Genomic DNA, 23,641 nt, shown 5'->3' with positions numbered 1-23,641 from the left:
ATCAAACTTCAATATCACAACTATCAAATTCTCTTCACTCACAAGCATTCAATACCGTAAGTACAACTCTTATTTGAGCATTCACCGTTTCATCGCTCAATTCGATCACTAGCATCAAATCTCAATACCACAACTATCAAATTCTCCTCATTTGCAAGCATTCAATACCGTAAGTACGACTCTTATTCGAGCATTCACAGTTACATCGCTCAATTAAATCGCAGGCATCAGATTTCAATACCACAACTATCAAATTCTCCTCACTCACAAGCATTTAATACCAATATCGCAAACATCCAATTGGAAAGACTCGATACGAAACATCCGACACATCTTCTTTCTCGTGGTCGATGTTGACTACGGATTCCATCGAGAGTTCCATATCCGAGATCGGATCAAGTCACATTCTTGTCGTGGGGTGTGTCAAAACACTACCCCGTCGTACAAGACCCCCAATGATGTGCGGAAACCAGTATCAACAGGGGCGCAACGAACGCTACAATAAGTCTATCAGAATTGTCCATGACCATCACGGTATTCATTGTCGTCAATCAATCAATCAATCAATCAATCAAAGTTCAATTAACCTGTTGCAGTCTAACTAGTTGCGTATGACTATGCAGGCGCTTCATCCAACTGAAGCAAGAACTCGAAGCCAAACGCCGAGTTGGGATCACTCCCAAGAGTATACAGATGCTGATCGTAAAGAGCGTGGAATCAGCCCATTCCTGTAGATCCATCCCAATAACCCTGTAATCCCAAAAACCCATACATAAGAAATATATAACGATCGCCATGGAGTGCACCCTCCATCTTCCATCTCTCACTTCTCACTCTCACTCTTCCCTTCCATCCTCTGTAACCTCCCCTGCCTCAGTTTCAATTGATGGTGTTTTTCTCCTGGCCAGTTGTTGATTGGCATGTTCGTCGACTCTGGCTGAGTTTCTCGTTTCACAGCATCATTTATCGTCATTGGCTAATACCCATCGTCTTCCACACCTAGCTCCATGGCCGCGAGGCCTGTTCGTTCGTCGTCGTCGTCGTCCTCGAGTCCCATATGTTGAAACTGCTGGAGGAGACCTGTTCGGTGCATGAAGTTGACCACGTAGCGGATGGCCTGCGGGTTTGACACGATCTTGTCATAATCCATTTCCTTGATACCAACTGCCCACAGCTGCTCCCACAGTTTCGTGCGCGGAATGATGTGTCGTGGACACTGCATTAGAACATGCTTCGGTGTCTGTGAACCTTCGTCACAACTACACCGGTCTGTCTCCGCTGCCTTGATTTTGAACAAGAAGTGTCGAAGCCCGATCCTCATTGTGCGCGTTTGAATCAAAATTGCACATTGTGGCTTCGACAGTCCCTCGTATAGACGGAGCGTCTTCTTGTTCGGCGCCTGCACCAAGCGCTTTGTGGGTGCGGAAGTTGTCTCCCGCTCCCACTGCTTCTCCCACCGCTCTCTGATTCGCTGGCGAACCGCTCTCTTAGCAGCTGCGGCGAGGCGGATTATCGGTTCACCCGTTCCGCTCCCGGTCGCAACTCCCATCCCCGCACCAAGAAGCGCTGCGCTCTTCGCTTCCGCATCGGCAAATTCATTGCCGTCCACACCAACGTGTGCAGGGATCCACCTGATAGTGATATTCGTTGGATTTTGCTGGTTTTGGTTCCGTGACCGGATGGCCCGTACGTGATCATATATCAGTGCGAGCACGTATTGGCCAGACGGTCGCTGTGGGTTTTGGACTGCCTGGATGGCAGCTTGGCTGTCAGAGAAAATGACCACTTCTCGAGCCTGTTGTTCCCCGTTATTTGGAATTTCCCCGTTGTTTGGAATTGTGTCCTCGTTATTCCCCCCTGCCGCTTCCTTGAGCACCATTTCAATGCCGCTGAGCTCGGCAGCGTACACTGTGGACTGGGAGTCTTTGCCAAGATATTTCCTCTGAGACTTCACTCCGTGCTGGAGACTGGCCATTGATGCGCCAATGTGCCCAGCAAAACCGCTCCCATCTGTGAAAATCATGGCGGTTTTATCTTGCTTGTCGCAAACTGCTTCTTCGTAAATGTTGTTATAGGTTTCCAATGCAGCTTCTTGATTCTCAATGAAGCATGGGATCCTTGTCTCCCATGGTGCAAGGACAAATGCACGTTTCCTTTCCCATTGTTCTGTCGGTTGTAGGCGTAATGGCTTCTTCAATGCCAGCGCTTCGAGTGGCGACCAGCCTCCAAGTCGTTGTTCCGTTGGTTTTCTGGCTTTGTATGCAATTTGTGGACATGCCCACTGTGGTCCTGTGAGGATCCGTATGGCTGTTTCCTCTATGATTTGTTGTATTCGTAATTTGATCGGGGTGATGAATAATTCAATATCGAGTGCCGCTCCCGCCGTTCCGCGGAAAGCTCCACTGATCAGGATTGCCGCACGTTTTTGGATTTTTGTTAGTTCGTTAGTGAGCTTGTCGAGATCGCCCCTTGGCATGGCTCTAGCAGCTGGACAGTACCATGCAGACAGCCCCCATAGCATCTGTGGAATGATGACTGCCTGGTATACCTTCCGCATGGCAATCAATGATGACCCCCATGTGGAACCTGAGATGCCTCGGAGTGCCTCAAGGCTGCTCGCTCCCTTCGCTAGCATCTTCTTCCGGTGTGTTGTAAAATTGAGGTGCTTGTCGAGCCATACTCCAAGGTATTTGGCCGTTTCTGTGGGTGCGAGGATAGTTGGTATGTCTCCTGGTATGATAATCGGCATGCCGTCATGGCCTGATGGATCATCCGGCACCTCCCAGATGTCTTGTTCGGGAGCCGACTGAGTCGTTTGAGTCGTTTGAGTTGTATCCGTGTCCCAGGCAGATCGCACTATGTCTGCGTTCTGGACCGATTGTACTATGTCTGCGTTCTGGACCGATTGCACTGTGTCTGCGTTCCGGACTGATCGCACTGCGTCTTCATCCTGGGCCGATCGGTTCGCTTTTATGTTTGTCGGGTTGGAGAAGTGTATCAGTTCGAATTTATCGGGTGCGAACTTGGCGGCATGTTTCTTGGCCCATATGTCTGCTTTCTGGAGCGCTTTTTCAAGGACCTTCACGTTCTCCTCGTAGCTCCTAGAGATAGCTACAATGCATACATCGTCTACCCAGCCATATGCCTCGCTCTCCCCGTAGTGCAGTCCTTGGAGTGTGCACGTACGCACCAGCGGTGCATTGAAAAGGAGGAATAGGATCGGCGAGATTGGCGATCCTTGCGGGATGCCGGTCGGTGTAGGGAAGGCTTCGCTCATATAGCCGTTTGGTAACTTGATTCGTGTGCTCCTACCGGTGAGAAATGACTGCACCCATGGAGTGAGCGCACCGAGTCCCATTTGTTGCATGTTATATAGCAATCTCTCGTGAGATACCATATCGTATGCTCCAGCCACATCTAGGAGTAGCATGCTCGCTATCTTACCTTCTCCCCATGCTTGGTATACTCTCCCTAAGATCAACTGGATCGCGTGGTCGACAGACACCCCCTTTCGTCCCCCAAGGTGTGTCTTTGGGAGCAGATTATGTTCCTCCGCACACCATGCGATTCGTGTGGCAACAATCGCTTCGAGGATCTTGCCGAGTGTGTTTAACAATGCGACGGGCCTATATGATTTTGGGACTCGGTAGTCTCGTGGGCCGGCTTTTCGTAGTGTCACTGTGACGGAGGTTTGAAAGTGCTGGGGGTTGTGTCCAATTCGGACACACGCGTCGAAGATGGTAGTGAGAAGTGGAACAAATCTCTTCTCTGATCGTGAGCCTGGCTCCGCTAGCACCCGCCATAACTTGTTCGGCAGCGTATCGTACCCAGGTGCTTTGTTCGGTGGCGCCTTCTTGATTGCAGCTCTCACTTCGGTGACGTTTACCGGTGGTAGTTGGAACTGCTCTCGATGGTAGGCGTGGCCTTGTTGTTGTTGTCTTTGGTTGACATATATGTCGGAGAGGTCGGCTTCTGGTGGTTGCGGGAAGAACACTTTACGGAGTAGATTGACTTTCTCCGCGTCTGTCTCTGCAACCCCTCCTTCAGCTTTCTTTAACGCCGGCATCGCGCTTCCTTGCTGTTGTTGGCCTCGGTTCCTAGCCCATTTGGCCACCCTCCATAGCCCCTGGGGGCCCTGCTCCACGGCTTCTTCAATGAAACTCCGGAAGCCCCGCCGGAGAGCGGTCTTGATGACCTTCCCCTTTTGATTCCTAGCCAGTTTATATGTCTCCCAGTCCTCCTCGCTATGTGTCGCAAGGTATTGACGGAATATGCGGCGAGAGTGTTTGACAGCCTCCCCGCACTCCTTGGTCCAGGATGGGTTCGCATGCGGGCTTGGTTTGGCCCATGGTGTCGATTCCTGTACACCTCGCTGAACGATTTCGATCAGGTGGTTCACTGCATCGTCGATTTTTCGGGGGGTCGACAGCCGTGGTGGTTCGTCGATTCGTTGGGGGGTTGTTAATTGCGGTAGCATTGGGAGATTGTCGGCCACAAAGATGTCGAATTTCTCGGTATCCATGGCCTTCCAGAGCCGTCTCTTCACCTCGACAGTCGGTTCGGTGTCAATGTCGAGTAGTACACGGATCGGTAGATGATCTGAGTCTGCATGGCAGTCTAGGGCCAGTTCGCATACCACTAGTCTCTCGGTGAGGTCCGGTGTACCGAAGAACAGGTCGATTGTCGTTTGTTCTCCGTTCTGGTCCCTAGTAATCGTACCGGGTTCCAGCCATAGGTCAAGGTCCGCTTCGTCACAGAGCTCAATAAGCCTGTCAGCACCTATATCCTGCGTGGCCTCAATGCCTCCCCAGGCAGGGTGGTGGAGGTTGAAATCCCCTACAATCATAGTATACTGACTGCTCCTCCGCCGTTGGTTGCCCCCTAGCAGTTCGCTGAGAAGCTCCACTGTATCGGTGGTGCCGCATTCATTATATATGTTGAAGAGGCAGACCTCGCCAATTCCCGTTTGAATTCTCACTTCCTGGCAGAACTCGCTGTGTGCGTAGTGCGTCCAGTTGGTACCGATTCTCTTTGAAATATATATACACACCCGTGCTCTGCTTCCCGTCTCTGAACTAGACGGGAAGAGAAGCTCGTGTGTCTGTTTCAATGGGTGGTATGTCGTGTCATTGTATGGGTTCTCCCATGGTTCTTGCACTACAATGATATCCGCCTTCGCGACTTGCGGCTTCGCCAGGAAGTCCGCCATGACGACATCTCGCGAGCGGTGCGTGTTGTATTGGATGATGGTTAAGGGTGTATTATTCATTAAAAGTGGGGTGTTCTTCGGTATGCTTCTTGGTGAATTGGCGCGTTCTTCTCTCTTCCTGCATGCCGGCTCTATTGGTGAACTTCACCGAGGGAGCTGACATTGTGAGGTTGACCTGGTCGTCGAGGGTGCGTTTATTCTTACCCCGTGGGCCCGGTGTATGTGTTGCCATGTTGGTTTTGAAGATGGTGGCGTTCTCTTTGCCGGCAGCCCTATGCTTGCTAGCTGGTCGACGTGCGTTCCCGCTGGTAAGGGATAGTACCGATGGCTGGTATTCACTAGCCGATGCGGCCGGTGCCGATGACGATGGCGTACCTGGCATTACTGCTTCTTGGTCTTCGAGAATATATGCCTCATCCCTAGGTCGTTTCGATGTGTTGAGCATTGTCCTAATGAGGCCCTTGCTCCTGGTCGTCGTTGACGATGATGTCGACGCCCGGCTAGGTGCTCTGCGCCTTGGAGGTTCAGAGCGTGTCTCTACCGGTGTGTGGATTGATCGATCGACTCCCCTTGCCGGCCTTTGTGCCGACTGGCGGATCGACTCTCCAATTGCACTTGCCTCAGTGCTGTCAACTGTGAAGGTAGGCAGTATGTCCTCTGGCTGGGGTTCCTGGGTCCTCTGCATATCGGTATCCTCCGGTGATGTTGGCCCTTCGTTACTACTCGCCGGTTGGCCTGTGCTTGGTGTTTTATTCGATGTCTTTGATAGGCTTTGTCTTCCATTTCTGGAGCTTTCCTTGGTGGAACTCCAGGAGCCGCTACCTCCTGAACTCCCGGGTCCCACTGTTGTGGCTGCCGGCGTCCTTTCGGCAGCCATCGAGAGGTATGCCGGCACCCGGTGGTGCCGCTCCCTCGCCTGCGCAAGAACCTGCACCCTCTCGATCTCTCTGATGAAATCGGGGCACCGTTTCGACCATCCATTGTGTGCGCCCCCGCAATTGGCGCACTTTCGTTCACTGAGAGTTGCATCCTTTTTACGCTGGCAGTCTCGAGAATGATGCTTCTCAGCGCAAAAGACACACTTTGTTTCGTTGGAACAGGTGTTTCCTATATGGCCGTATTTCTGGCAGTTGTGACATTGGCGTATACGCGCAGCCCGGTCGTACAAGACCGTGGTAAGCACCTCCGAGTCCCAGAGTGTTCCATTATCGATTGCATTGTTGGCGGTATGTGGTGAGTTGAATTCAACGATCAGTGATCCGGATTTCTTGCCTTCTGGGAGGACAAGCCATGACACCTGGGTAATCTCGGCAGTGTCCCCCCAGTTGAACAGGTTCTCAGTAAGCAACTGCTTTATGATACTCTGTTTCCGGCCTTGCTCTCCGAGTCCTACCGCCGAATTGATACCGAGAGACCGTACATTGACATCATGTACAACAACCCCCCAGCTCGGCAAGCGCACTTCCGATCCCTTCCACAGGTGCTTCACCCACGTAGTTCGGTGGCATCGCATGATTTCTGCTTCCTTCGCGGTACGAAGACTGAGCGAGACATCCCCCGACTTCAATTGTCTGGCTGCGACAAACTTGGCTGATGCCACTGTCACTCCATACGTGGCTTTTGCTGCTCTCACACGTGCCCTCTCAGCTAGCTTCGTGATCTCGGCAGGGGTCTGTGTACGGAAGTGTTTAATACCGTCGGAATCACCCAGTTTCACGACGATCTGGCGGTCCTGGATGAGATCGGAAGGCGATGCGGGGTTAGTCGACGTCGACCCATGACTAGATAAAAAGTGCGTCGGTGGTGGCGCGCTTTTGACAGCGTCGACATACGATCGGATCCGATTTGATCCATTGACATTGGCATTAACATTCGAAGAAGCAATTCTCACCGCATGAATGTCTTGTTTAATTTGGCTGGTCTCCTGGCGCAGCTGTTCAAATTGCTGCTTCCAGTCCTGGCCAATTGGGTTCTTAATCAGGTCTGTGGTGAGTTCCTGGATGGATTTGAGATAGTCTAATACTGGTCTCGGGACTTTAACAGAGTTGTTACTGCTGATATGATTCAGCAACTGGCGTACGTCGTAGTTGGCATCCAATATGCGCTCGTTGATGTTGGCTGCAGAATTTTCGCGGCCCCCTGAAAGGGGCGGCCACTGGCTCCCTGGCGCCACCATACCTTCCACCAATATATAATTGGTATCAGGAGATGGAGCCGGAAGTTACAATTAACTTGCAATTAAAATGAGGACCGTAGCCCGCGGCGTTGTGGTGCAATTTCAAAAATTAGATTCGCGCAAAGATATGTGTTTTTCTATTCATTGTCGTCACAAGTGAAGGAAGTTCAATGTTTCCTCAAAGAACATGGCCATCAACGTTGAAAAAAAAAAAAAAACGTCTCCATGACTTCGACAACAATGCGAACGTCAGAACAGCCCAAGGCCTTTCACGCTTCTGAAAAGATCCGATAGGAGCATACACTCTCGAGTCTATCTGACCATGTGTTCAACCCCACTAACAGTGTTTTCTTCCCCTAACAACTCTCGATCTACATCTCTCTCTGCATCTTCATGGATCCTTAATTTCGTCTTCATTATCACCTTTCATCATCTCCGTCTCAACAAATCTCACCTTTCCTTGGGGGCCAACCGTCTCAACAGTGATTTACAACTTCACTTCCAGCGTAGTCAACAACATTGACTACCCCACCCTCCCTTCTTCGTCGTCAAACATCGACAAACAACATACACATATCTAGTCAACATGACTGAACTACGGGGTGCCGCCGAGCCGAAGCTTATCGACTTGGTTCCCAGTCTCAAAGGGAATCTAACTAGGAACTGTGGAAGAATCTGACATACTGGGACCTGCTTACCGGCACTGAAAAGCCTTCTCGATCTCACCGCTATCGCAGCTGTTACTGAAGATGAGACTAAGGTTATTGAGGAAGCCGCACCGGCACCAAATCCAGGTGCACCAACTCCAGATGCACCCCCATTAATGCTGCAGTCAAAGCAGGCTCCAAACTTTCGAAATAACTGGGACCAACGCAATGCAACTGTTCCTATCTATGTTGCTTCTACACTTGACAAAAGCCATCGAGTTCAAGCAAGAGCACCTTCCGAACAAACAACAAGACGCATAACATTCAACTCAGCATTCATGTCTCCACCGCTGACTTTATGAAGCAAGTCCGTTTGCTCCACTTGCAGAAGCAGGTGGCACCCAAGGTTGCGCCTGCTGGACCTCTTCGTCGGATCGTTTTCGGAAATCTTCCCGAGTGGGCAAACATATCCAGCGTCCTGCAGCTCGTCTACAGTGGTGCTAGCGAACGCGCTTGGAGCGAGAGTGGCGAAGTCATCATGCACTTTGTTGAACAAGATGACTGCATTAAATACTATGAGAACCGCTCCGAAGACATCAAGCTAAAGGATGGTGACGACGAACTCACCATTTCTGTTACTATGCCCGAAGAGGGCCTGCAGGATAATGCCGAGCTTCCGAAGCGTGTCGAAGAGGGTGAGATCCAACGCGCTTAGAGCGAGAATGGTGAAGTCATCGTGCATTTTGTTGAGCAAGATGACTGTGTTAAATACTATGAGAACCACTCTAACGGAATCAAATTTCGTCCTAGGACCTAGATAGATGTGTCAAATTCATAGCTTGTAACTTAACTTCTTCAACCACTCAATACATATCACATTCCACATGCACTTCGACAAAGTCCTCTCCTTACAGGTTATAAGCCCGGAAGCTCACTACGCTCCACAGGCCTCTCCATCGACGCCATCTCCGTACTCCAAGCGCCTCTCTCCTTGAAGCCCCCTCAGCATCGCCATCCTCGGTATCACCATACTCGGTATCACCATCGTCACCAGCGCCTCTCTTGATGACGTGCTCACCATCCAGGCCACCTACAATCACCTACAAACGGTTCCACCTATGCAGTTCCAACACTAGCAAACGTTGTCAACAAACATACTCCTCTCTTTCGACGATCACCCTCACAGTACCTCTCCTTTGTCATACAACACCACATCGTACATCCTCCATCATCTTTCAACATGTTTTCGACAACCAGCGTCGCGGAGACAAAGCTCTCGGAGCTCGTACCTACCCTCGCCAGCGAATCCAACTTCGACTTATAGTGGACTGTACTCAAGTGCGCTCTCGACACCCGGGACCCTCATCTCTTCGAGATTCTCACCGGCCACGCGGCCCAGCCCACTCCCAAGGACACCTTCCTAAGTGGACTCTTAAGTACACTAATGTCAACGCCACTACTCCACAAACAGTTCGTTATCAAGTGGCGCACCGCCTACACCGAATTCGCCGAGGTGTGCGATTCTCACATTTCAAATACGACTTAATACTTCCTCTTTCTTATCGCCGTTACCGTGAATCCCGCTACTCATCAACAGCTCAACAGCCTTTATCCTTCGACCACCGATTCTTCTGAGTACATTCTTATTAGCATCTTCTCCGACTTCATCATCTCTAAGAATCGACGTCTCGCTAGTCACCCCAATTTCACTACCCATCCCGTCTTTTACAACGCCAATTCGACTTACAACAACAAGTCCGGCAACGCTCCCACAAACTCGAAGCAATTCTACACTTTCCACCAGTGTAAAACACTGTACACTTCAGAGCTATACCATCTCAACACCGCTAACGCCAACTTCAAGTCAGCTAACGCGATCAACCTTCCGGCTATCAACGATCTGGCTCCCACTACAGCCAATGCCGTCACCGGTGACCCTATACCACGTTACAACAACCTTTTAGCAACCAAGTTTCAACAACCAACATTCGAAAACAAGGTTCACAATTCGTGGGGAGACTTCAGCTCCATGGTTCCATGTTCCTGGGTGGTTTCAAATTCATAGCTTGTAACTTAACTTCTACAACCACTCAATGCATATCACATTCCACATGCACTTCGACATAGTCCTCTCCTGACAAGACGTCCTCATCCAGGAAGTCTTTTTATGATATCACGGAATGAGCTTAGTGGTTTTTATACAATTGTAATGGCATATCATGTCTTTCTTATTATAGATCCTATTCTGCCCGTATATATTTGGTAATCATAGGGTAATACTTAGATGAGGCCAATGGCTTGAGGAGAATGGCTTCAATAGCTTGGACAATAGCTTGAGTGCTTGATCAATAGCTTGATCAATGGCTTGAACAATAGCCTGGACAATGGCTTGAACAATAACCTGGACAATAACCTGGACAATAGGTTGGACAATAACCTGGACAATAAATTGGACAATAGATTGAGAGCTTGAGGACAATGGCTTAAGGGAAATAGGTTAAAGGAAGTAGACTGAGGTGTAGTGACCTGGGCATGTGACCCATAGATAAAAATGCCTCCCCCGTGAAAGTAAACAATCTTTCTCTCTCTCTCTCTCTCTCCCCGCGCAACCACCACAATGTCTTCCAGACTTACACGCAATCGCAAGGAAGACGGCGAGAGGAGGAGAAGAGAAGCTGATGATGAAGCTGTAAGTCAAGATCTTCTATATCTCTACCTGGTCTGTCTCATGCATCCAATGATGGCATGGATCATCCACTTCACGATGGGTTTCATCACGTCTCATCATGTCTCATCACGTCTCATCATGTCTCATCACGTCTCATCATGTCTCATCACGTCTCATCATGTCTCATCACGTCTCATCATATCTCATCACGTCTCATTATGTCTCATCATGTCTCATCATATCTCATCATGTCTCATCATGTCTCATCATGTCTCATCATATCTCATCACGTCTCATCATGGCTCATCATATCTCACCACGTCTCATCATGTATCCTCACGTCTTATCATGTCTCATCCTGTCTGATCAATTCCCATCGATTCCTATCATGTCTGATTGATTCATATTGATTCCCATCATGTCTGAATGATTCATATGCCTTCGCATTGATTCTATCGAGGCAGTCCGGATCGATAAGTTCTCGTCTATAATATTATGAGCACGCTAACCAAATAAATAGGAAAAGAAGAGACGCGAGGACGACTATCTGGAGTGGATGGTCAAGTTCGGCAAGAAGGTCTTCGAAGAAGGTCGCCGCCGGTCTGCCTCTCCCCGCGACCGCCAAGCTCCCCCGCGAGAGAGGACCCCGCCGCGCCCCCGAGAACCAGAGGCCCGCCGTCCCCCCCGCCGGTCGACAGCTTTCCCGGCCCCCCCCCTCCGTCTCAAGCCCGCCCCCTCACTACCAACAGGCTCCCGGTCGAGGAAACTCCCGGGCTGCTGCCTCCCATCTGCCCCGTCGACAAGATTTCCGGGGCCCATCCCACCAACCCTCCGGCCGACATGATTCCCGCGCGGCCGAGTTGAATCAACGGGACCTGCCTGCCAACACCCCTTCAGGCCCCACCCGCCGTGGACTCGCTACGTCACGGTGGGCAAACCGCCAAGCCCCTCCTCAGGAGGAGGCGAGCCGTGGGCTGGCTCGCTCCGGCAACAACAGCGCCCTTGAGGCCCCGCCCACCAATGCTGATAATGCTCCCGCGGCCAATAACGCCCCCCCGCCAACTCGTCAGGAGACGTAGAGATGGCACAGCTCCCTCCTGGTCCCGACTATCTCCGGGTGCCTCTGCCCGCGTCTTCTTCCCCGGCTCCGGGGGAGTCGCCGCATTGAAAAAAAAAAAAAAAAAAAAAAGATACTATCAAGGACGTGGTCATTTTGTCTATTTGTATATGTATTTGTATATGTATTTTAATTTTTTTTTTTTCAAAATCATATCCCCAAAGGTGCCCTCGGGCTACCGGTTTTCTCACACATGGTCGTGCTTGGAAGATACATCTAGTAGAAACTAAGATGATATATCAACAAAAAGATACTTATTCTATGTCTATACAGAGAAACGATCTGCGCTATAGAAGAATAACCGCAATGCAGGATACTCATCTCACCAACCCCGAATGGCATGATACATCTGACCCCACTTAATCAAAGCTCACCAACCACCCACGATCCTCGCTGACTTTCCCAGATGTTTTACCGTCGTCAACAAGATAGCACTTGTAAGCCTCGCGCAGCAGACTCTCCCGCGCAACCTCACAATCCACCCGAATATCCTCCACCAACGCCTCCAGCGAGACATAATCAAACTCAGGCCGGATATAACCCAGGATCAGCAGGTTGAGTCGCGTTTTATAGAAATCCGGCAAACGATTGAACTTAGTCTGACCCTCCTGCCCCGCAGCGGTGGGCGACGGTTCCGTGAGAGCGGGCATGATATGGATTTCCTGAATTGAGCAATCGCGTCAGTTCGATACTGATACCCCACCAAAATGCGGGTTTCAACATTTGACGGCATTTTCGTCTGGTTTATTATGCATCACATACCACAGATCGCACGGTGTTCTTATAGAAAGGGTTATATCCGATACTCAACACAGCAGGCAAAACCACCGCAGTAGATGTGCTGCCCTCGGATGTCTCATGTTGGTATGTTTTCGGGTCGAGCGCTACGACGCCGTAGTAGACGCCGCTTGTCAGCTCTGGGTGCTTCTCGGACAGGTCATCGGCGGGGATGTTGGCGGTGGGGATTCCGAGCTGTAATCATCCGGGAGATTGAGTCAGCGGTAAGTTTATTGTGCCCGTTGCGCTGCGCGATTATGGCAACGAGGTTGGGGTTGCAAGATTCATAGACGTACATCTTTGCTCCCGCGGCCAAATCCCTTGATTACTGGCCCTGACAGTCGTATGGGGTAAGGAGCTTTCGGTGCGTCCGGGTCGCACGGCTTGTCGGATCGCATGGCGGATTCTGTAGGGTGAGGGTATGGTAAAGCGTAGATAGTAGCACAGACTGATCTGCTAATAGTGTTGTTTCGTTTGGTGTGTACTGATTGTGTGATTTAACATTTATTTGGCGTGATGATGCTGGCGTTGAGTGTTTCTGAATACCCGTGGACGACCGGATCAGCCTGGTGGGGGTTATCGCGATAAGGAAAATAATCAGGCGCCTGAGGCATCAGACATCAATCCACATGCAATTCCAATGGATCGAAGGTTGGATTAAGCTTATTTCTTTGTTTAAATTTAGATCGGATGGTTCAGGGCTCAACGAGGTCAGAAGTGACCCCACTCAATATCATAGCATTATGCTCATACAGTAACCCGTCCCAGAGATATCATTTTTTGTCCTTTTTGAGCGCCGCAAAAAGAAAATGAAACAAGAAAGCATATCGACAATCCTGGAATTAGTTCCAAGGATCCAAGAAACATAACGTATATACGAGAACATAGAACAAGAAAAGACACCGTCGGCGAGTGGCCCGAAAGAAATCAACATCAAAGGGAATCATACAATCCCAGAACCAGGAAATATTTACCAGGTAGAATAGCAGAAGAAAATAAGACAAGCCTGATGTTAGGCCTTGCCGAGGGTATGAAAGGGTAATCTGAAACAAGAGCAGGAAACAAAATCAAATACATGGCAAAAACTAAAAGATGGCGGGTTAGCATGAGAACCAACTATGACAGGTTGCGTGAGTGAGAGAGACTTACATTCATCACAATGAGCATCGGGATATCGAACACATCGCGTTTCACTGTCCAGCAGTACGCGCATTCGACCTTTCCGTCCTTGAAACCGAGCTGATTCATGCCAGCCTCGCCAGCAATGCCACCCTTGCGGAGGTGGTTGTTCCACTTTCCGTTATCATCTGACTGTGCAACCTCCATATCCTCCTTGGTCTTATATTTGAGCAGCTTGCACCGAGTCATGACACTACCACGAGAATCGCCAAACGCCAGACGCGCAAAGTCCTCGTAGAACTCTACGACGCTGTCATCGTCGAGGAGCTCGGCCAAGAATACCGGTTGGGGGCGTCCAGTGCTGGAATTCTCCAATGTTGAGCCACGCGGTGTGAAACTACCGCGTGACGTTGTCCCGGACTGGGGTACGCCCGAACCACCGGTGTTGACGTTGAGGTTTGCCTCTTTTCCTAGAAGCACGTCTTTCTTCCATCCGGTTAGGATGCTGAACTCCTTGCCAACGGCAGCGATCTCGCCGGTGCGACGGCAGACAATGGTCGGCGTTCCACATGCATTGATGAAATCCTCGTACTCCCAGAGAGTTCGCTGGAAGCATTTCTCCATGAAGATGAGATCATCGCGATTAAGGGTCTTAGTAGTTGCGATAAAAGAGGGTCGAATAGACGCAAGCGCCTTGGCAATTCGCACGGTCTTCTGTGGCGTAAAGCGACGTTGAATGAAAGCAGTGAGGTTATGGAAGCCACTTGTGTAAGCATAGGGCTCCTTCACGCTTTCGTATATTGAAGAAGGATTGCGGTGGCGCCGTTTAGAACCAGTCTGCAGATTTGGGTGCTTCAAGATCGATGCTGACGTCACCTGGCGTTGTCCATTCGGCACCAGGCTGTTGGACTTTGGAGCAGGAGCGATATTGTTGAATGGGCCGTCGTCAAATGCAGCCGTTGCAATGTTCGGGCTTTGGGCCGAGCCAGGACTAGTGAAGCTTGCTGGCCCACTTTCGATCGCAAATGCATGTGGTGCGTTTGCTTTCATGTGTTCGGGGAGCAGGGCATTTTGGCCATACACACCGCTGACATTCACATGCTGGCCCGAGGCCGGTCCGGCCGGCCATTCATTCAGGAGAGGATCGCCGAACATGAAAGGTTGATTCCCCGGGCTTTCTCCAAAACCAGGAGCTGGTGTGGAGAACTGGGCTGATCCACTGCGGCCGATCGACCCTCGCTGTCCTGCGGAATCAGGAGAGTCACCGGCCGCCCCAGTGGCCATGTGCCCAAGCATGCCGAATTCCAAAGCACCATATCGATTTTCGAAGTTCATGCTCGATAGATCGAAGTTGAAGAGCGCTGGATCACTGGGATCAAAAAATGGCCCTGCAAAAGGATTTTGGGACTGACTTGTATCCCCAGAGAGGGCAGCCCCAGAGAGGGCAGTACTTGGGGTAGGCTGCTGGTTCACAGCCGATGAAAGACTCGGATTCCGACCATTGGTGCTGCTCTTCATATTGAAAGTAGGCGAAACGGGTGATTGCGTGGTAAAAGGGCTTTGGCTCATGGAGGATTCCTGGTAGGGATTGTAAGATGATCCTGTCTGCGTCTGGGGCGTAGGGTAAAAGGTGTTATTCGCAGGATTGGTTGGTTGTTGGTTATGTTGATGGCTGTGTTGTTGACTATGTTGTTGGTTGTGTTGCTGGGCGGAGGTGACAGCATTTGCGCCATTTCTAGATATAGGCAGATTATTGCGGAGCGTGTTGTTGTATAGATTGGTGCTGTTGCTGCTACTAACAGCTGGCATCAACGCCCCGTCGGGAGCATCATGGAGATACTTGGCCTTTTTGCGAACACCATCATGGCACGCATCTTGAAGTCCACGTTTGATGCAACGTTGACACGGTCGTTCGTCGCCTAAAACCCGATATACATTAGTCAGATATCTAAAGTGCGGGGATCAATTCATCATCATACCGCAAGTCAAATGAGCTCGTTGGCATGCAAAGCAAGCTCGCCGAGCCTTCTTCCGTCGCGGTCGGGAAGGATCCTTGGCATTAGCTGCTTTGCGTTCCGCCTTGCTATCGCCATTAGTTTTGGGCTTTGCGTCCATTTGTTCGTGCTCGGTGATATCGGCGGAGTCACGATCCCCACTGTAGTCCCCTGCAGGAACCGGGGAGCCGTTCTTGGCTTCCATGTTCATTTCGGCATGTATCCCGAGAACGGTGATTTATGGACTCGTCCACAAAAGTGAGGTAAATCGGTGTTTCAAACCCCGTAGGCCACTTTCCGTGCCTTCTCGTGTTGATCTAAAGAAACAAAACGTGGTGGCGACAATACCGATGATACCATGCGCGCTTCGATCTCGGCGGATGAGCGGATCCACGTGCACAAAGATTCAGCCCAGCTTGTGATAAGAGGAAAAAGTAAACGATCGCAAATTGCTAATCGTCCTTATTGAGTCTTGAGATCCACCCAAATCACCTCTCGAAGGTTGGAGGGGTCTCGGGTGCTTGGCTCCTATAATCGCGCGTTTGCGACTACAGTTGGTGGGGAATCGGAACTGGAGTCACGGCGAGTCGAGTCACGGGTGTAACGGGGGACAATCGACTGGAGATGCGACGGATGTACGATGATCTGACACATTGAAGAATTTCAATGTGGTTTGTAGATGGAGAGAAATTGGCGCAAAGCTGACAGAAAAATCGCGCAACGGTTTCGGGGCTGAACTGGGGAGTGGAGAGGTGGACGGCTTCGTACGGTTGCGGGGAAGATGTGAATTTTTCTCCAAATGTGAGAGCCGTGCCGATGTAAGGCCAGTCGAGAAGCCAGAGAAAGAAATAAAGTCGAGCAATGCAAATATTATTCGCGGGGAAGGTAGAAGAAGAAGTGGATGAGACTCAGAAAGGCTCTCGATCGGAGTGTTCCCGTGACTAGTGTCTAAGCAACACTTTAACACGACACAGTCCAATTGTAAAGGACTTCTGAAGGGCTAAATGAGACTTTGAGAGAATTCTTTTTTTAATGTTTTTTTTAATATTTATTTGACAATTTATTTTATAATTTTTAGCGCTATATTTCGCACTTTTAAAAAGGTGCAGGGCTGGCTATACTTCGTAAAACAGCCACTATTTTACCTAATTAATTTGTAGGCTTTTTCTTTTTTTTTTTTTGCTACCCAACCTAATTATTAAATCCTTCGTTGGGCGTGTCTTAATTTAAGAACTCTTTCTATAATCAGAGAAATCCTGGGAGCATATCGTTCTTCAACATCTTCAATAAGAAAGAGCTATAGATGTACATCATACTCACATGCTGACGTTCAGGGCAACGGCCACTGGAGGCCGGCATTTGATTATGCCAAGTATTACGGCTTTCACAGCATTACCGGAAACAACAGGTAATTTAAGCGCGTTCACGGCCTCTGATTGGCCAAATTACAATCCCGCACCAGATCGGGTTCAGCGCATACCAGATGACCTATACTATTAGTAACCCCGCGGGGGCAATTGCGCACGTGCGGGAACTTCCAGCTCAATTGTATACTTTGTACCTTGTTCTTCTCTTAAATTACCCATAAACGTTGAATGCAAGGATCTTCAATTGAGTCATTATTCTTCTGTCAAAGCTGGATCAATCCCGAAGAACCCCGCTCCAGACTTTCCACAGTTCTCGGCATCGCGCTCCCACCCGTTTTGTTCCGAGGCTGGCTGTGTGTGCTCTGCCGAGGCTAGAAGGCTCTCAATATACCGCTCAGCTATGACGATTGCTATACTCCAAAGGAGGGATTGTCATGTCTGCCTGTAGCCGGGGTTAAGTTGGTTGGGGATGATTGCCTGTGACTAGATTCCAAGACCACATGACGCTTGTATGCTTCCCAACTGGCCTGGGCCAGACTGGGGGGTTGCCGTCGGAGAATTAAAGCCTGGGCCAGGTCCGTCCAAATTCTATTATTGGAGTAGGTGGGATCTACTTATTCCTGGTGTGTCAAGCACGCTAGTAGTATCAATGGCTTCATAGTCTGCTTGAGGTAGGAACGGCCATATCGAATATGCAAGATGTCTATAGATGGTATCAAGTAGAGCTAGGATCTGAAGCTATATCCTTGCTGATCATGCGTATTATTGACTATGATTTTCTGCATTGACTTTTGAACTGCAGGCGGTACAGCAGCTGGAGGCGTTAGGTCTTGATCTATGGTTGCAGGCCAGGTGCTGACCCTATCATCCCCAGTAGCCAAAATGTCCCAGCCCAGGAGGTTCCCAACATCTGGTCATGGGATGCCGTGTTCATCGTCTACGGCACACCGTGTTCAGATGAGACCAGTTGGTAAACTGTTGAGATGCAATGGCACCGAGGGTAGACCTGTGGCCGCCCTCGTAAAGGAGCCGTCCAGCCAGCAACCAACCCTCTTGAGGTTAATGTATGTATGGGGTATCATATGTGCACGGAAGTATCGATCACGCCTGTGATTTCGCGAACCGGCTCTTACTTCGGATCCAGCTCCCATACCGGAAGAATAGGTACCTATTATGAATGTCAGTACAATGGTCAGTGGACAGAACAGCTTGTGTTGAGTTGTATGTCGCCAGAGCCACATGCAACTGGAATATCAAACTTTCATGCTCGAGACGAGTTGCTCGAGGTTCAAAATGTAGGGGGAAGTAAATAGGTAGGCCATAGCGTAAGAGGAAATCAAGCATGTCAAAATCAGCACTTACGGGAAAGGGGTCATGACAAGGGTCAAGAACGCTAACAAGGAAGTTGCCCAGTGATATCCAAGTTTGTGATACACTGCATAGCCGTTAGCTATAATCGTTACGTCTCAATCGTGTGCAGGCAAGAACATAGCTGTCAAGCATTGAGGAAGAGCTACAGATCGGCCTGTTGAGAATACAACATATCGACCCGCATTGGAAAGATGCGCGCTTCATGCAAAGCACGGGCTTCTGATTCTTGTCCCAGCACGGAAAGAGTCCAGACAAACTTACTTTGTATTCCAAATAGTGGAAATATGCCTCCAAAGGACGACCGAGTGAAGCTGTTCGCTGCTAGGGCGCTGGCAGCAAAAGTTGGATATGCATCGACCAGGAATGTGAAGATACCCGAGTAGACCAGGATTGTCCTAGCAGTAACACGATCCATTAGCATCACACGCCCCAAAAAAATACCCCCACAAGGGAGACAGGGATTGTAGGACCAACAGATGGTCGCCCAGTCAGGTGAGATTGCAAGGTTGATCTTACCCTGCACCAAAAACAGCACTGCCAATGATAGGCGCAATCCAATGGACATTAGAGTAGATTGTCCAAGCAAAAATGAAAAGACCTATAGTAACCAAGGGTCCTCCCAGGATCGCTATCCCATCTAAGTCAGCCATTGTTCTCTTGCAACCTTGGCACCTGAGCAATTCGTTGGTAAACTTACCTGGGGGCAGTCGCCACTCCGGCTGGAAGTCATCGAGCTTGTTCGTGGCTTTCTCATGGTTGCGCTCCAGGCGAACGTAGTTCCGGCGCCAGATCGGATCCGACAAAATGGCTACAACCATTCCAACAAACAGACCAAGGAAACACAGCCCACGTTGCCATATTACTAACCCGTACACCTCAGAGAAGACTAGCTGGAAGGCACCAAAGAAGAGGTACAGAATACCCAATAGGATGGCCGAGAAAATGCAAAGGCATAGACACATTGGCTCCAATGTCAAAAGCAATACAGGGCGGTACATGGAGCGTAGAACGGTCCGGGCCACAGAACGCTGCAGCTTTTCGATTGGAGCTTTCCATCGTTCGTCTCCGGTGTCCTGGCGCATCTTCTGCGCCTTGCGCCTCAAAAGTCTAGAACATCCTTAGCGACGAAAGTATTCCAGGATCTGGAAATACATACACTGGGTGATAGGTCTCCGGAACCAAGAATATAATCGAGGCGAGCATCACTCCCGTCCAAATCAGGAGCACATAAAACGTCCAACGCCTGCGAGTGATATAAGCTTGGATCGTTACTAGAAGTTCGATATAAAAGCATACCATGTGCTAAATGCATTTATGAAACCACCAACCCTAGTGGTTTATTGTTAGTATTGAGATCAAGGAGTAGGACAAAAAAAGCGACATACAGAGGACCAACTTCGGGGCCAACAAATGGGCTCGCAGTATAGAGCATCATGGGAAAGGCAAGTTCATGGCGGTCAAACAGGTCACCGACAGTACCTCCAGCAACACTCAAAAAGGCACTGCCTGACAGTCCACTAAAGAACCGAGCGATAATCATCGTCTCTGTATTTTTGGCCAATGCGCATGGAATCAGCCAAACAAGAAACAACGTGAGAGAAGATACGTAAATGTTTCTTCGGCCATAAAACTAAGCAAAATCAAATCAGTAATTCAAATATCCAGCAGCAAAAGTCTCAAACGAACCTCAGATAACGGACTCAGAAAGAGCGGACCAATTCCTAGAGAGCGTCAACACATAGTCCAGCTCGCGAAAAACGACAAGAACAGCACGAACCAAGACCCCAAATAAAAAAAGACAATCCAAGAGTCGCAACTTCTTGCGAACATCCAAATTCACTCATCAATTGGGCATATGTCGTAGTATACATCGAAGATGCACAAGTCCTAGATACAGTAAATCAGCTTCTATGCGACACAGAAAAACCAAAACTAAACCAGCTGTATACTCACACGCAAAGCGAACCCATCGAGACAATAATGACAATCAACCACCGTCGGGCTTTGCTCATATTGCGCGGATTCATAGGATCGTTCTCCTCCCAGCCCACAGTATACGCTTCATCCTCGTTCGCCACCGCAGCCTCGTCGACTTCATGGCCGCCAATACTGACGCCATCGTTCAATGACCAGCTGCGTTCCAGGGACCTGGATGTGAGTGATTTAGACGCATTCGAACGCTGTTTCTGGAGTGGTGCGCTGCCTTCGTTGTGGGTACCCGGGGAGGTGATCGGAGCATAAGTTACATCCTCGGATTTGGTGCGGTCAAATTCGTCGTCGCTCTTATCGCTAGAGTGTCTTTCAGGGCCTATGTGGGCTTTTTCGTCGCTGAGGTCTGGGTGCGACACGTCTGTACTTGACCGCAGAGACATGTTCAATGGACAAGCGTCAGGCTAGCTCATCTGGTTTGTTTTTGTGTTAGCGATGAAGTCATATAAAACAAGAAGAACGATTCTGGGACTATCTAGGTACATGTACTGACTGGTAGATATGTGAGTCACTATCTTGCAAGGGAAATTGAAGAAATTATTATTTCAAAGTAGCGTCTAAATTGCAGGTCAAAAGTCCGAGCTGATCAATCAAGGCGATCCCGGGGATAAACAGTTTACGGGGGCCTAATTCCGCCATCTCGAAGCCGACCTCGGGAGTGATCCCGAGGTCCCGTATCGCCAATTAATACTAGCCTTGGACATTGCTAGTTAAGTGTAATTATAACATAGATAATTCTAGCTAGATTCTACAATATACATGTCCATTGTCTTTTAACTGGGGCATAGGTTAAAAAAAAAAGAATTTGTGGTTATCGGACGCCAAGGGGTAAACACGTGGGATCGTTGATATACCATGTGGCACAGAGCTATATAATTCTCCGAGTCCGAAACGGTCTAGACAAAAACAAAAGTTTGAGATAGAGATATGTTCAATTAAGCTAGAGCTAACACTACGCAACAGAATCAATTCATCAACGCTCCCAAGGGACCAGATGCCCAAACAACCCCTAACAAAAAAGTAGTAACCAAGGTCCTATGTCTCCAAGCCAGCCCTAAACTCCTGATAGTCATTCAATAGAACGCTATCGCCAAACAATAACACCGGATCTCAAATCGAGATATTCCACGGAACCATCCCAAAGTTGAGCTGTACAAGAAAGAGAAAGATGCGCCAATAGATCCCAGAAATTTTGGTCAAGAGGACACATCCTCTACAGAGCCTGGCTGAGCTGGCTCATGGCACCAGAAGCATTCTCCTCGGCCCAAGAGCCCCAGAGTGCCTGCTTGCCAGCGATCTTGAGGGGACCACCAATAGACTTAGCGCCCTGGTCAACCTTGACAGCATCTTTCGTGGCCAGCACCAAGACTTCGAAGAACATCTTGGTAGCGTCAGCCTTGCTGGACCGCTGCTCGGGAAGGAGATCCTGGAACAACACGCTCTTCTTCTGCTGGGTGGCTGAGCTACCAAGCTTCTCGCGGAGAATGTGCACAGCGTGCTTGGTGCCCATTGAGACCGGCTCGGTATCCACGGGGTGCGCCATAGTATCATCCAGCTCGTCCATGGGCTGGTTGTTGCCTTCGTCCTCACTCAAATGCAAGACGTGGTCTTCCTCATCTCCAGGGAATTCAATCTCAGAGCGCTGGTTCATAGTCGTATCGAGAGCGATGCCCTCGTCAATCGGGACGATGGCTTCCTCATCACCAAGCTCCAGGGCAGGAATGTCGACGGCAGCCACATCCATATCGGAAATGCCACTGTCGCGCTTGCGTTTCAGCTCACCGGCCTTCTTCACAGAATCCAAAGAGAGCATGCCGCGCAGCTCGGGCGCCCACCCGCGTCCACGGTCCTCGCCAAACACACTAGACACAAAGTTGCCATTCTGCTGTCTGGTCATGAGGGTGAGCAGGACGGGGTCGCGAGGCAAGAATGATGCGGGCTTCAAAATTGAAGAACGGTCATTTTGCTGGTCCTTGATCTTGGAGCTGGAGATTGCGACCTCCTCGTCGAGTCCCATAAGCTTCTGGCGCTTGGTGCGCTGACCATGCTGGACGCTAACGGCATCAGGGGTTGCAGATACATCTCGGTTGAATTCCTCTTCCAGCTGATTCATCTGATCGGATCCAGCATCAGAAAGGGGGCTTTCGGAGTCACGTTCGAATCGGTTGTCGGCAGCACGGGGCGTCTCGCCACCACCAAAGTCGTCATCGTTGTTGAAGTCCATGGGAGCATCTGGGAGTAGGTCATTCAGATTGTCGTGGACATCATCGCCAAGGTCCATCTTGTCGAGAGCATCATCATCTCCAAGGTCCAGTCCCAGATCGTCGTCGTCGTTGAATTTTCCAGCGTCATTGAAAAGATCGTCCTCCACGGCACGGGGCGCGGGAGCGTCTCGACCAATTTCCATAGTCGGGTCATTTCCAAGGGGCAATTCCTCACCCAAGTCAAGATCAACAAGGGAAGGGTCTTCAAGGCGTGCCGGTTCCTGAGAAACAGAGCGGCGGAAGCTGCTGTCTGGGAGGTATTGGCTTCCAAAATCCATGCCACCAGGGCGCTTGGTGGCAGGCTCCAGGTCGAGAGTTTGAGGGAAGAGCAGAGATGTATCAAGGTTGGTGAAAAGATCAGATTCAGTGAGCACATCGGGAAGAGTAATGCCACCTGGAGCGACGACAGTCGAAGTCAAGTCATTGTTGTTTGTGAGACGGAAAGCCTGATATATGATTAGACTGAACCAAATCCATATTGATTTAAAAAAAAGTGCGTACCATTTTAATTTTCATGAGAGCTTCATTGCAATCATCGAGAAGGTAGCGAGCCTTGCGGCTGTAAATTCGAACCACTCCCAGCAGCAATTGGCCACTCAATCGCAAAGCCATAGGGGCTTGACCCTGATCAACAATAGCATTGACACTGCTCTCGATATCCGACTGCAGGATATGCGACTTCGAAAGTTTGCGTTCGATATTAGCCGACAACCAAACGCGAGCCAACGGCCCGGTTTTCGACAGGAGGGTCTCGGAATAGAACATGGTGTGTTTATCGCAACGAAATACTTTACAACGGCGAAATGTCTTTCACCAAATCAGGAGGCGACAGGACCCGCCCGGCGCGGGGGTGAGGTGTAGAAGGGCGACGCGCTGAAGCCGGGAAAACAATGGCTTGTGCGATGACTCGCACTCGATAATTGTATGAAAAGGTAGATATGTG

The 23,641-nt window shown here is 49.8% G+C and overlaps 7 protein-coding genes across 7 annotated transcripts; 3 read left to right on the top strand and 4 right to left on the bottom strand.

The window, feature by feature from the left end:
* Positions 1–8,390: 8,390 nt before the first annotated feature.
* Positions 8,391–8,747, top strand: N7471_000917 (uncharacterized protein; the record flags this gene model as incomplete). Its single annotated transcript, XM_057273638.1, has 1 exon — positions 8,391–8,747. One exon carries the CDS (start codon positions 8,391–8,393, stop codon positions 8,745–8,747), a length of 357 nt encoding a protein of 118 aa, XP_057141817.1.
* Positions 8,748–9,272: 525 nt separating this feature from the next.
* Positions 9,273–10,316, top strand: N7471_000916 (uncharacterized protein; the record flags this gene model as incomplete). The annotated part of the gene is made up of 4 exons (XM_057273637.1): positions 9,273–9,317; positions 9,357–9,545; positions 9,630–10,031; positions 10,305–10,316. 4 exons carry the CDS (start codon positions 9,273–9,275, stop codon positions 10,314–10,316), a joined length of 648 nt encoding a protein of 215 aa, XP_057141816.1.
* A 397-nt stretch (positions 10,317–10,713) lies between these two features.
* N7471_000915 (uncharacterized protein) lies at positions 10,714–11,779 on the top strand (the record flags this gene model as incomplete). Its single annotated transcript, XM_057273636.1, has 2 exons — positions 10,714–10,721; positions 11,221–11,779. 2 exons carry the CDS (start codon positions 10,714–10,716, stop codon positions 11,777–11,779), a joined length of 567 nt encoding a protein of 188 aa, XP_057141815.1.
* A 397-nt stretch (positions 11,780–12,176) lies between these two features.
* Positions 12,177–12,992, bottom strand: fmn1 (riboflavin kinase; the record flags this gene model as incomplete). The annotated part of the gene is made up of 3 exons (XM_057273635.1): positions 12,177–12,479; positions 12,580–12,789; positions 12,891–12,992. The coding sequence occupies 3 exons, from the start codon at positions 12,990–12,992 to the stop codon at positions 12,177–12,179; spliced, it is 615 nt and encodes a 204-aa protein (XP_057141814.1).
* A 669-nt stretch (positions 12,993–13,661) lies between these two features.
* On the bottom strand, positions 13,662–15,918 carry N7471_000913 (Zn(II)2Cys6 transcription factor domain-containing protein; the record flags this gene model as incomplete). The annotated part of the gene is made up of 3 exons (XM_057273634.1): positions 13,662–13,679; positions 13,744–15,632; positions 15,693–15,918. The coding sequence occupies 3 exons, from the start codon at positions 15,916–15,918 to the stop codon at positions 13,662–13,664; spliced, it is 2,133 nt and encodes a 710-aa protein (XP_057141813.1).
* Positions 15,919–18,175: 2,257 nt separating this feature from the next.
* Positions 18,176–20,817, bottom strand: N7471_000912 (MFS transporter; the record flags this gene model as incomplete). Its single annotated transcript, XM_057273633.1, has 11 exons — positions 18,176–18,242; positions 18,437–18,509; positions 18,707–18,840; positions 18,962–19,073; positions 19,143–19,552; positions 19,602–19,688; positions 19,742–19,774; positions 19,831–20,075; positions 20,132–20,166; positions 20,223–20,332; positions 20,399–20,817. The coding sequence occupies 11 exons, from the start codon at positions 20,815–20,817 to the stop codon at positions 18,176–18,178; spliced, it is 1,725 nt and encodes a 574-aa protein (XP_057141812.1).
* An 830-nt stretch (positions 20,818–21,647) lies between these two features.
* N7471_000911 (kleisin alpha) lies at positions 21,648–23,463 on the bottom strand (the record flags this gene model as incomplete). The annotated part of the gene is made up of 2 exons (XM_057273632.1): positions 21,648–23,144; positions 23,200–23,463. The coding sequence occupies 2 exons, from the start codon at positions 23,461–23,463 to the stop codon at positions 21,648–21,650; spliced, it is 1,761 nt and encodes a 586-aa protein (XP_057141811.1).
* Between the last annotated feature and the right edge of the window lie 178 nt (positions 23,464–23,641).

Source organism: Penicillium samsonianum, assembly GCF_028829775.1.
Source record: "Penicillium samsonianum strain IBT 33392 chromosome Unknown utg000001l_segment0_segment0, whole genome shotgun sequence".
NCBI classification, from domain to species: Eukaryota; Fungi; Ascomycota; class Eurotiomycetes; order Eurotiales; family Aspergillaceae; genus Penicillium; species Penicillium samsonianum.
Note: the sequence above shows the minus strand (reverse complement) of the source record. Positions and strands in the feature narration are given on the sequence as shown.